At 43.0% G+C, this 12,569-nt stretch overlaps 2 protein-coding genes across 3 annotated transcripts in view; one reads left to right on the top strand and one right to left on the bottom strand.

Moving 5' to 3' along the window:
• Stxbp1 (syntaxin binding protein 1) overlaps positions 1-12,569 on the bottom strand; it is a 75,262-nt gene that overhangs the window by 31,362 nt on the left and 31,331 nt on the right. For both annotated transcript variants that reach the window (XM_070014129.1, XM_070014130.1), the window contains exons 2-4: positions 7,632-7,681; positions 4,618-4,699; positions 1,011-1,087 (exon numbers count right to left, since the gene is read on the bottom strand). In XM_070014129.1, coding sequence (XP_069870230.1) covers positions 1,011-1,087; positions 4,618-4,699; positions 7,632-7,681 — 209 coding nt within the window. The remainder of the gene's footprint in view (positions 1-1,010; positions 1,088-4,617; positions 4,700-7,631; positions 7,682-12,569) is intronic.
• Positions 1-12,569, top strand: part of Ptrh1 (peptidyl-tRNA hydrolase 1 homolog) — a 59,149-nt gene that overhangs the window by 43,741 nt on the left and 2,839 nt on the right. The window lies entirely within an intron of this gene.

The following is a 12,569-nucleotide window of genomic DNA, read 5'->3' as shown; positions in this document are numbered from 1 at the left end:
TGTGTGTGTGTGTGTGTGTGTGTGTGTGTGTGTGTGTGTGTGTGTGTGTGTGTGTGTGTGTGTGTGTGTGTGTGTGTGTGTGTGTGTGTGTGTGTGTCCGTCCTGGGGCTTGAACTCAGGGCCTGGGCACTGTCCCTGAGCTTCTTTTTGTTCAAGGCTAGCACCCTACCTCGAGCTACAGCACTACTTCTAGCTTTTTCTGAATAGTTTATTAGAGATAAGAGTCTCATGGACTTTTCTGCCCAGGCTGGCTTTAAACCTAGATCCTCATATCTCAGCCTCCTGTTTAGCTAGGATTACAGGTGTGAGTCACCAGCATCTGACTGAATTTTTTCTTTTTTTTTTTTTTTCTGGTTATGGGGCCTGACCTCTGGGTCTGGATTCTGTCCCTTCGCTCTTCAGATCAAGACTAGCACCCTACCACTTGAGCCACAGCACCACTTCTGGGGTTTTTTTTGCTTATGTGGTACTGAGGAATTGAACCCAGGGCCTCATGCATGCAAGGCAAGCACTCTACCACTGAGCCACCTTCCCAGCCCCCGATTGAAATTTTTAAATACAGATTAACAGACCTAAGAACCATCAGCCAAAGCAAGGAGATAGACTTCATTTGGACACTGATTTGAGTCTTTTTCCCCAAAGTATACAATAGGAAATAGTAACTGAATACTGATTACATAGACCCGAAAACAGATTTATATAAACTACCAAAAGCTGGTCTTGGGTCTTCTGCCTGAAAACGGAACTCAAGGAGAAAACTAGGATGACCCAGGGCAAAAGGACACCTGTTCTGGCTTTCTGCATAGCTGCTATATTTCAAAAGGCTTAATACACTCACTTCTCACTGTACAAAGGCCCCCTCACTCCACCTTATCAGTGGATTGCATGCTTAAACAGAGCAGTGTGTTAAATGCGTACTTAACCTAGAAATGTCAGCTGCTCTGTGCCCCAGAGATCCCAAGCCTGGCACATCCAACCTCAACCCACACGCGGCTGCAGTGGGGATTTACCTTCTCAGACGGAGTGATAAGATACACAGCCTCCAGGCTGGGGAGCGGCTCTCTGCGCTTGTTGATATCTTCCACAACTAGACAATAGAATGGCCCACAGTGAATAAGAAAACATAATTGGAGATCATAAAACAAGAAGCAATCTAGATTAGACACTTTCTGGCCCAGACAAACATGGACAGTAAGGGCATGAAAGAGAACCACTCACTTTGTGCTTAAGTTACCACCTCCCCTGGGAGTGAAGTCTGCTGTCTCATTACACCTAAAGATGTCAGAAAACCTGAAATCTTGCCATACAAGGCATGTCCAATTTCAGTTCAAGTAAAGTCCTCGATCTGTTCTGAAAGGAAATGGGAAAGGCTACCTTATCCTGCTAAGAGCTGTACATTTGACTCATACTTCAACTTCTTACCTGTCCTAAATCATCTCAAGCCCTTTAGAATGTTTTATTTATAATGATTAGATAGTTTTTATCATTTTCCTCTGCATACCAAAGACATTCTAACATATCGGTTATATAGTAAATACTCCTTCCAAAGGTTTCATCAGCCACTTCACCTGGAAAGAACAGCTTTGGGAACACCCTCATCTCACTCATCCCCTAATAAAGCTTGGGAGGATTATCGATGGGGAACCATCCTCTAGTACAAACAAAAAGCAAAAACCACAAAGCCCCGTGGGTACTCCTCCCCTGTGTAGGACTCACTTTAGAAGTATCTCTTTTTTTTTTTTTTTGTCGGTCATGGGGCTTGAACTCTGGGCCTGGGCGCTGTCCCTCAGCTCTTCAGCTCAAGGGGAGTGCTCTACCACTTGAGCCACAGCGCCACTTCTGGTTTTCTAGTGGTTTATTGGAAACAAGAGTCTCACAGACTTTCCTGCCTGGACTGGCTTTGAACCGTGATCCTCAGATCTCAGCCTCCTGAGTAGCTAGGATTACAGGCGTGAGCCACCAGCACCCAGCTAGAAGTATCTCTTGTATCATTTATAAAACTATTACCCCAAATAATGTTCAAATGCTTCCTGCAAACACCTACTTTACTAATGGTTAGTTTCAATTTCACAGCCTACTAATATTTCCCTCCAAAATGTTTTAGGACTTTAACATAGTTAAAGTTGTGAACTGTTTAATTTTTCTAAGCCAGGAGAGTTTTTGAAAACCATTCCTGAGGATAGAGAAGACTTGTGTGTGGTGGGGGAGCTAAATCCTCATCTACCACAGGAAGTCATTAGACAAGGTCTGACATCAATGAATCAAGAAGTAATAGTATAAGCATTTATGTAATAGAACAATGACAAAATGGAAAACAAAAACCAGAAGAGCAAGGTGTTTGACTCCAGAGTGATGATGTCTAGAGGATGGGAAGAAGCAGCGGGACAGGGTGTAGCTGTTCCTGTTACAGGCCTATTTGCTCCATTTGGCTTTTTCCTACCCTTGTATGTTGTGTGTGTGTGTGTGTGTGTGTGTGTGTGTGTGTGTGTGTGTGTGTGTGTGTGTGTGTGTGTGTGTGTGTGTGTGTGTGTGTGTGTGTGTGTATGTGTGTGTACGTGCGTGCACACGGGCACACATGCACTGAGAGCAGAGCTTGAACTCAGGGTCATGCTCTTGCTTAGCTTTTTTGCTCAAGGTGGTTTTCTGCCACTTGAGCCACAACTCTGCTTCCCTCTTTTTGCTGGCAAATAGAGATTAGAGTCTCTATGATTTATCAGCCTGACCTGGCTTTGAACCTCAATTCTCAGAACTTAGCCTTCTGAGTAGGTGGGATTATAGGCATAAACCACCAGTGCCAAGAATTTTTTTTTTTATAGAGAAAAAATTAGTTGTGTTTTAAGATGCAATCTTGCTATGATGCCCAGGCTGGTTAAACTCTTTGGCTCAAGTGAACTTCTTACCTCTGCCTCCCAAGTAGCTGGGACTACAGGTGCAATTACTGCACTGGCTGCAGAAAAAGTTAAAAATTCAGTGAGGAGGTTGGTTCAATTGGTACAGCACCTGAAAGAAGCCCTTGTTTCAAACCTCCGTACCATCACAAGAGAAGAAAAGACCAGTTCCAGTGACTCATGCTTATAATCCTAGCTACTCAGGAGGATGGGATCAGAGGATTATGGTTCAAAGGCAGCCCAGGTAAAAAAGTCACTGAGGGGCTGGGAAGGTGGCTCAGTGATAGAGCGCTTGCCTTGCATGCATGAGGCCCTGGGTTCGATTCCTCAGCACTACATAAGCAAAAAAGAAAAAAACCGGAAGTGGCGCTGTGGCTCAAGTGGTAGAGCGCTAGCCTTGAACTGAAGAGCTGAGGGACAGCGTCCAGGCCCAGAGTTCAGGCCCCACAACCGGACCAAAAAAAAAAAAAAAAAAAAGTCACTGAGATTCCTATATCCAATTAACCACCAAAACACAGCTGGGTGCTGGTGGCTCCCACCTATAATCCTAGCTATTCAGGAGGCTGAGATCTGAGGCTCTCAGTTCAAAGCCAGCCAGGGCGGGAAAGGTGGTGAGACTCTTATAATAATAAACCACTCAGAAAACCAGAGGTGGCACTGTGGCTCAAGTGGTAGAGCACTAGCCTTGAGCTGAAGAGCTGAGGGACAGCACCCAGGCCAAGAGTTCAAGCCCCATGACAAAAACAAAACAAAACAACAACAACAAAAATTAACCACCAAAACACTGGAAGTGGAACTGTAGCTCAAGTAATAGAACACTAGCCATGAGCAAAAAAAAAAAAAAGGGGGGGGGACAGAGTCCAGGACTGGGAAAGAAGGAAAGGAATAAAGAAAGAGAAGGAAGGAAGGGAGGGAGGGAAGGAGGGAGAGAGGGAGGGAGGGAGGGAGGGAAAGGAAGAGGAAATGAAAGAAAAGAAAAAAGAAATTCAGTGAGGAAAATGACAAACAGATAACAGGGACAATCTTAGTTTTAAAGTTGACTTAGAGCTGGTTGGCAGTGGCTTATACCTATTATCCTAGCTACTCAGGAGGCTAAGATCAGAGGATTGTAGTTCAAAGCCAGACCAGGCAGTAAAGTCCATGAGACTCCTATCTCCAATTAACCAGGTAACATTCTGGACTAATGAAACTTGTTTGATCATAAGTGAACTTGTCTTCAAGTTCACTATACATTGAAAGGCACTTTTCAAAGTAGCAGTACTAATTGACCATCCATCATACTGGAGTTGCCATTTTCTTAACATCCTTGGTCAGTTAGAATTATTGGAGCTTAAATGTCCTAATCTGGTGAGTATCCAGTGGTGTCTCACTGTGGTTTGAGTGGCATCTCCCTGAACCCTAGTGAAAGCGGGAACTCTTCCTTTGGTAAGTAGCTTTCTTCCTTTGTTAAGTGTGCAGCTCTTTCTGCTATTGAGTAGACTGCCTTTGTTTCTCACCCTTGATTTAACCTTACTCTGGCATTTCCTTCACTGACATTTGAGGAGCACATAGCACTGCATTTAGGTTTGGGGGTCCTGGGATGACCAGGTGTTGTGGGTTTCCTTCAGGGGCCTACAATCTCACAATGTAAGTTGTTGGAAGCATCTGTCAAGTGAGAAGAATGAATAGGAAGGAGTAAAGCACAATGAAAAAGGAAGATATGTATAAATTGATTGTGTACTTCACTCACTTGTTATCCCCTCGGTCATGATGTCCGTCATCTTGCAGCAGGAAGAGAGCATCCTCATGCTTAACTGGTCTACCACCAGCACCTGGAAGGAAAGGAAGCAACTCATGGCTTCACCTATTATTTCACTGCATCTGGCTTTACAACAAGAGCATCAGAAATGCAGAATGTGGAAGAATCCATGTTTCCTATGAACCACAGGTCTGCTGAGATGCATGAGTACCCCCATCCAGGAGTTAGTGTTCACCCTCACTATCTTAACATAATTTCATAAGCTAAAAAAGAAGTTTTTCTGCCAGATGTGGTGGTTCGTGCCTGAACTAAGGAGGCTTTTTTCAGGGTATAATGTGGCTTTTGGGAAGGTTTGGGGTTTGCGATGGGGTCTTGCTATGTAACCCCGGCTGGCCTGGAATGTGTGACCTCCTGTGTTGGGATTATAGGTGTGGCCACCATGACCAGCTGATAACTTTTAGGGGAGCAGTACTAGGATTTGAACTTAGGATCTTGCACTTGTTTGCTAGGCAGGTGTTCTACCACTTAAATCACATCTCCAGCCCATTTTGCATTTAATTATTTTTCAAATAGGGTCTCTCTTTTTTGCCTGGACTATGTTCTTCCTGTCTATGCTTCCCATATAGCTGGAATGACAGATGCATGTCATCACACTGAGCTTATTAGTTGAGTTTAATTTTCACTAACTTTTTGCCTGGGTTGTCCCTGAACAGTGATCCTCTAGACCTCTGACTCCCAAGTAGCTGGGATGATAGGCATGAACCACCATGCCCAGTTGATAACATGTTCTTAAAGGAGAAAAAATACTAGTGTCCACATCTATGGCACCTGAGGCTTCATGTGGATGTCATCAGGAGTCTTAACTTCCTCAGAACATACATTCTAGAACAAGGACATTTTAATCCTGAACTAAAGCTCCACACTTGCTCTATTCAACCCAGAGTAGGGAGAAGCCTACACTTAAGGCTTTTTCTCTTCTTCTCTAATAATATAAACCAAGGAGGCAATAAGGAACTAGACACAATAGCACAGATGGTGTGGACCAGAAAACTTTCTGCTGTAGTAAAGTGCCAAATAGTTTTATTTTATGAAGCAGCTTCTTGGAGAATAGTTTAAAATTCCCAAGTCTACAAATCCACTATTAAGGCTCACGCCTGAAATCCTAGCTACTCAGGAGGCTGAGATCTGAGGATCATGGTTCAAAGTCAGCCTGGGTAGGAAAGCCTGTGAGACTCTTAACTCCAGTTAACTATAAAAAGCCAGAAGTGGAGCTGTGACTCAAGTGGTAGAACTAGCCTTGAGCACAAAAGCTCAGGGACAGCACCTAGGCCCAGAGTTTAAGCCCAGGACTGGCACAAAAAAGTGGGAAAAAAAATCCATGATGGGTATGGTACAAAGAGCTCCCATCAGATAACCTTCCCTCCTGCTAGGTGAAGACCAATCTGATGGCTGAAACAGAATTTTACAAGGCTAGAGTGAGTTTTCAAAATCTTTTTGTAGGCATGAGCCGTGTTGCTCCCAGGCCCAGCAATGTGACATGTATGGGCTCCCAACTGGAAGAAAACTTGAGGACAAGAATGACTAGTAGCCCAACATCAGTGGCTCACACTTGTAATCCTAGCTTCTCAGGAGTCTGAGATTTGAGGGTCATGGTTCAAAGCCAGCTCTGGGCAGGAAAGTTCATGAGATTTTTATCTCTGATTAACCACCAAAAAGCCGGAAGTAGAACTACAGGTCAAGTGATAGAGTGCCAGCCTTGAGTGAAAAAGCCAAATAAGAGTGAGGGGCCTTGGATGCCTCCCTAGCCAGCATGGCACCTAGCTCCAAACAACCAAGTGATCCTTAAACTGTTGACAATGTGCATGAAAGTCATGGGCTACTCCTGTGTCAGTCACTTTAGGCCATTATCCATCTTCTCAGCTTTAATATTTGCTTCATGGTTTTTCTGTGTTTTCCAGCATTGCTCTCAAAGAAAAATGAATAAACAAGCTGCTTCTCTTGTCCTACATAGATAGGGAGCGACCAGATGGAGGCTTTAAATTGTGGGGGCTTCCTAGAGATGCTTTGTGGCCAGGAAAGGAGTTAAAAGGATCTCTTCTTCTCCCACAGCAAGCAGAACAACTGTACCTTCTGCTTTATCAAACAGATTCTAGGGGAGATTTTTTTTTTTTCCTTTTTGGTTTGAACTCAAGAGTCTCATGTCTGCTAGGCAGGTGCTCTATCATTTGAGCCATGCTCCTAACCATCAAGTAAGATTATTAGATGAATAAAGGAGTCTCAATGCTGCTGGGCACTGGTGGCTCACACCTGTAATCCTAACTACACAGGAGGCTGAGATCTGAGGATCGTGATTCAAAGCCAGCCCAGGCAGCAAAGTCCGTGAGCCTCTTATCTCCAATGAACCACCAGAAAACAGGAAGTGGTGCTGTGGCTCAAGTGATAGAGCACTTGCCTTGAGCTAGAGAGCTGAGGGACAGCACCCAAGCCCAGAGTTCAAGCCCCATGACCACCACCACCAACAACAACAAAAGAATCTCAATGCTGAGTACTCTACCAGATGATCTTTATGACAAGCTTTATGACCAAGGTACTTCTGAACCAAGAGCCTATGAAGAATCAGAATAGGCGGCCTTTCTTCAATCTAGGCACATTTTGAACCTCAATCTAGGCACATTTTGAACCTCTGGTAACAGCAAAAGCCCTCACTGTGCCAACTCCTTCCCTCCTACTCTTCTCACGCAAACTCATACATTAAAGGCCAATAATATTACTTTTCTAGGGCTGGGAAGTTAGCTCAGTGGTAGAGCGCTTGCCTTGCATGCATGAGGCCCTGGGTTCAATTCCTCAGCACCACATAAGCAAAAAGAAAAAAGCCAGAAGTGGCGCTGTGGCTCAAGTGGTAGAGCACTAGCCTTGAGCTGAAGAGCTAAAGGACAGCGCCCAGGCCCAGAGTACAAGCCCCAGGACTGGATCAAAAAAAAAAAAAAAATTACTTTTCTACTTACCTTCCATTCTCCCTTCTTCTTGACCTTCTTTATCACATCATGCATGATTTCTAAAAGAGAGGGAGAGAGGGAGAGATAATTTACTATCATTTTAAGACTTCTACTACACCTACCTATTACACTATTCCATTTCCCCTTAGGCCTTGCTCTCCTGAGTTGTGCAATTCAACCAATATGTTGACTGAGCCACAATAACCCACCATAAGGACAGTTATCCTGAATTCAAAGGGTCAATCCTGTATCCTTAATTCAGTGACTCTCAAACTTTAATCTCAGAACCTTTTTCTTTTGTGGTACTGGATTTCTTTATACTCTTAAAAATTGAGGACCCCAGAAAGTATCTGTTAATGTAGATAGACATCTATTGGTATTTGCTGTATTACTAATTAAACTGAGTCAAGAAAAGTACGGTATGCCTATAATCCCAGCACTGGGGAGGCTAAGGCAGGAGTATTATGCATTCAAAGCAAGATCTGGTTTCTTAGCAGCATCAGTGTTTCAAAAACAAAAAAGCAAAGAATTAAACTGAAAAAATGTTGAGGGTTGAAGGCACTGTTAAAGTGGTAGAATGCCTGCCTAACAAAGATGAGGCCCTTACTTCAAAGAAATTTTGCCAAAGACATTTTAAAAAATATTTATTGATTCATTTAAAATAAGAACAAGCCCACTATATGTCAATAGAAGTTGCAATTTAATGAAAAACAGCTTTATTTACCACAGTAACAAACCCATGGGACACTACTGGCAGGGTTATACATTTTTGCAAACCTTCTTAATGTCCGGTTTAACAGAAAACAAATGGATCTGCTATCTGCTTCTGCAGCCAGTCTGACATAGAATGTGAGGCATCTGGAAATTCTGCTATCTGCAGACAGCATGAAAATGAAGAGGGCACAAGACACCATAGTTGAAGACAGCTGGGACCTCATGAATCCAGGGTCTTGGGTTTGAGAACCACTGCCTAAGTTAAGTGCATAAAGGGCTGTAATAACAGCTCAGGCCACATGAGCCACAGTCAAGCTCCAGAAAGAGATATGAGGAGCTGTGAGTTTCTTCCCAAGTAATGACACATCTGTGGCACACTCTTAAGACATCATTTGGTAAGCCTGGTCTCAACACAAGCACAGATAAATCTAACCAGCCTTGGGGCCTCCATAGGAAAGTTCTGCCTCTCTGCAAGTCCAGGTCACACAACCCTGTTATCAGCAAGTGTGTTTCAAACATTTAGGTCACTCTAGGTTATGATGGTTTCTCTGTTTTTGAGTATTTTTAATAATTGGATATGTTATAAAGTACTCTGAAGTTTTTTTTTTTGGGGGGGGGAGGGTCCAGTCATGGGGCCTGAACTCTGGGCCTGGGCACTGTCCCTCAGCTCTTCAGCTCAAGGCTAGCGCTCTACCACTTGAGCCACAGTGCCACTTCTGGCTTTTTTCTTTTTTGCTTATGTGGTACTGAGGAATCAAACCCAGGGCCTCAGGCATGCAAGGCAAGCGCTCTACCACTGAGCCACCTTCCCAGCCTCAGTACTCTGAAGTTTTTAGGAACATTTTTTCCTAAAGAGAAACCTCATTAACTCACCACAGAAAGTTGAAAACACAGATAGTATTTTTTTTAAAGAAACACCCCCAACATACACAAATTATTAATACTCTTAAAAAACAATCAATAAAACTGGGCACTGGTGGCTCATGCTTAGCTATTAGGAGGCTGAGATCTAAGGATTATTGTTTAAATGAAACCAGCACAGGCAGGCAAGTATGTCAGACTCATCTCCAATGAACCACCAGAAAACCTTGCGCTGTAGCTCAAGTGGTAGAACTAGCCTTGAGCCAAAGAGCTCAAGGACAGAGCTCAGGCCCTGAATTCAAGCCCTACAACTGACAAAAAAAAATTCTTTTGTGTGTTAGTGGTGGTGGCTCATGCGTGTAATCCTAGCTACTGAGGACCCTAAGATCTTAGGGTCACAGTTCAAAGCCAGCCCAGGCAGAAAAATGTGAGATTCTTATCTCCGATTAACTACCAAAAAGCCAGAAATGGTGCTGTGACTCAAAGTGGTAGAGTGCCAGCCTTGAACATAAAAGCTCAGGGATAGTGCCTAGGCACTGAGTTCAAGCCCCAGCACCAATGTGCACATACATGTGTGTACAAACACACGTATCAACAAGAAAAATCTAGCAAGGTGCTTGCTGGTGGCTCACACCTATAATCTTAGCTATTCAGGAGGCTGAGATCTGAGGATTGCAGTTCTTAGCCAGCCAGACAAGAAAGTCCATGAGACTCTTATCTCCAATTAACCACCAAAAAGCCAGAAGTAGAGCTGTGGCTCAGTGGTAGAGCACTAGCCTTGAGCTGTAAAAGCTAAGGGACAGTGCCCAGGCCCTAAGTATAAGCCAAAGACTAGCCCAAACAAATTTGAAATTCTGCCAACTTGAAATGTATATTAACATTTTAGTTTATTTCCTAATAGCTTTTTCCTATACATATTTACATAGTTAAGATCATGTTATATACATAATCGTGTGTGTGTGTGTGTGTGTGTGTGTGTGTGTGTGTGTGTGTGTGTGTGTGTGTTACCACTTCCGGTTTTCTGGTGGTTTATTGAGAGTCTCACAGTCTTTCCTGCCCCGGCTGGCTTTGAATCGAGATCCTCAGATCTCAGCCTCCTGAGTAGCTAGGATTATAGGCATGAACTACCAGTGCCCAGCAACATAATCTTATATTATGCTTTTATCACTTAACATATTCATTTCCCCTAATAAAAATACTTTCTATGGATTTATTTGCTTATGTGTTACCAGAGTTTGAAGTCAGGGCCTCACATTTGCTAGATAAGTACTTCAACAGTTTTCTAGGATTTTAAATGCCAGCATAACAGTCCATAGCTTAGTCAGGAATATTTCCCAAAAGTCATGTATATTATTTCTGTGTCTCACTGTGGTGAAAAAGAGAAACACCAGTAACAGAGCAATGGTTAAAAGTAAATCAGGTTACTTTTGTAAATGGGATACTATATACCTATGAGAAATAACCTCCTGAGAAAATATATATTCATGCATTCACTCTTCCATTGCATTTGCCAGTCACTGTACTAAGGACCAGGAAGAACAACATGGTATCTGTTCAACTCTTGGAGGCTTACACTCTCAGGAAGAGAGCAGCCACAGCTTCTCCTAAGTACTCTAAAGAAAATAAATAAGGTTTTATGGTAGGAAAATATAAACAAGTATAAGCAGCAATATAAACAAGGGATGGAAGTCAGACTTCACCAGAAGGAAGGCAGCCAAAAACTAGGCAAAGGAGAGAAAGGAGACAAAGGCCTGAAGTGGAAAAAAGGAAAAAGCACTTGACAGTTTCTTGGACCCGAAGAAGGTATAGGCTGAGGATGAAGCCAGATCATGTGCCCGTGGCTCTTGAGGAGTATAATTTTATCTGAAGGGCACTAGAAAGTGACAGAAGGCAGGGAGGTCATTTGATACACTGCAGAAATGAGAATAGGAAGTCAGGAAGCCTGACTTCCAAGCATGGCTGGTTGCAGTGGATTGGTTTGGAGAGAAGTGTGTGGATATCAGAGTTATGGCTTAGATGAATCAGAGAGGAAAAAAAAGTAACATGAACAACCCTAGATTGGAGTTTGAACAAAGAAACTAATATCAAGATGCTTGGGCAGACGTAGAGGGAGAGAACACAAGGGGTCCGTCCTGTTTGCCTAGTGTGAGGCTGAGATTGCTAGAGACTTCCAAGGGGTGGTAGGTAGTTGGGAGGTAGCTCTGGTGCTTGGAAGAATACTTCAGCTGCAGTTATAAACTGGGGAGTTAGCATCATCTAGAAACAGAAGACAAAGTTGGAGACAATTCACAGCTCTGACTGGATCATTAAGAAAAGGATGGAAACACAAGTCTTTGCTACCTTGGGAAACCTTTTGGTAAACCATTAGGGATGGAGACAGACTTAAGGGCAAAGGAGAAAGATTTGCTAAGGCAGCCAAAAAAGATCATGAGCCAACAGGATAGACAGAGATGTGAAAGCAAGGAGGAGTTTTTTTCCAAAGATGTGAGAAATTAGAATGTTACTTATGATATTGACAAGAAACCAAAAAATGGGATACAGGAGATGGGAGACTAACTGAAAGACTGAGCTTCTTCTCCAAGAAAGAAGAGGTTGGGCCTGAGATACAGAGAGCCAGACCTGGGTACCTTTGATTACTGATGGGCCCAGAGATAATGGCAATGTGTGGGGTTTCCTAGGAGATGAAGTTACTGGCTAAGCAGGGATGTATACAAGAGGTATGACAAAAGGTGTCACATATCTTCACAGAGATTGGGAAAGTAAATTTACTGCATTTTAGCATTTCTGGATTGTTCTAAGGGCTAATTTGAGGTTTATGACCATGATTTAAAGTGAAACCAGGCAGTTTGTGTGGATTTTTTCTCAACAATGCTCAGCTCTCCAAATGCAAAAAACTGCTGGTGTCCACCAAGGTTACACTTTTCTCAGAGGAGTACAATAGAAGAAGAAAATATTCACATTATATAGCTGCAGATGGGAAAGAATGCCACAATTGTGTTTTTTAAAGCATATATGTATAGGAGAATTGAAAAACTTATATCCAAATGTCATTTTTCTGATTAATGCTTAATTGCTAAGTTGTGCTTTCTATTGTTGTCCCAAGCTTTTGGTGTAGAAGAAATGCTCTAGCATAATGTGTCAGTGAACATCACTGCCCAGTGCTTTTCTTGGCACAAATTATTCTGTCAGTAGATCTTTCTGAGTATAGAGCAACAAGGTAAAAGCATCAACGTTCTGAACTTTGGGGTTTTTTTGGGGGGGAGGGGGTTGGTCATGGGGCTTGAACTCGGCCTGGGCACTAACTCTGAGCTCTTCTGTTCAAGGCTAATGCTCTACTACTTGAGCCACAGTACCACTTCCAGTTTTCTGGTG

This window comes from Dipodomys merriami, unplaced genomic scaffold (assembly GCF_024711535.1).
Source record: "Dipodomys merriami isolate MVZ:Mamm:240054 unplaced genomic scaffold, mDipMer1.0.p SCAF_11, whole genome shotgun sequence".
NCBI classification, from domain to species: Eukaryota; Metazoa; Chordata; class Mammalia; order Rodentia; family Heteromyidae; genus Dipodomys; species Dipodomys merriami.
Note: the sequence above shows the minus strand (reverse complement) of the source record. Positions and strands in the feature narration are given on the sequence as shown.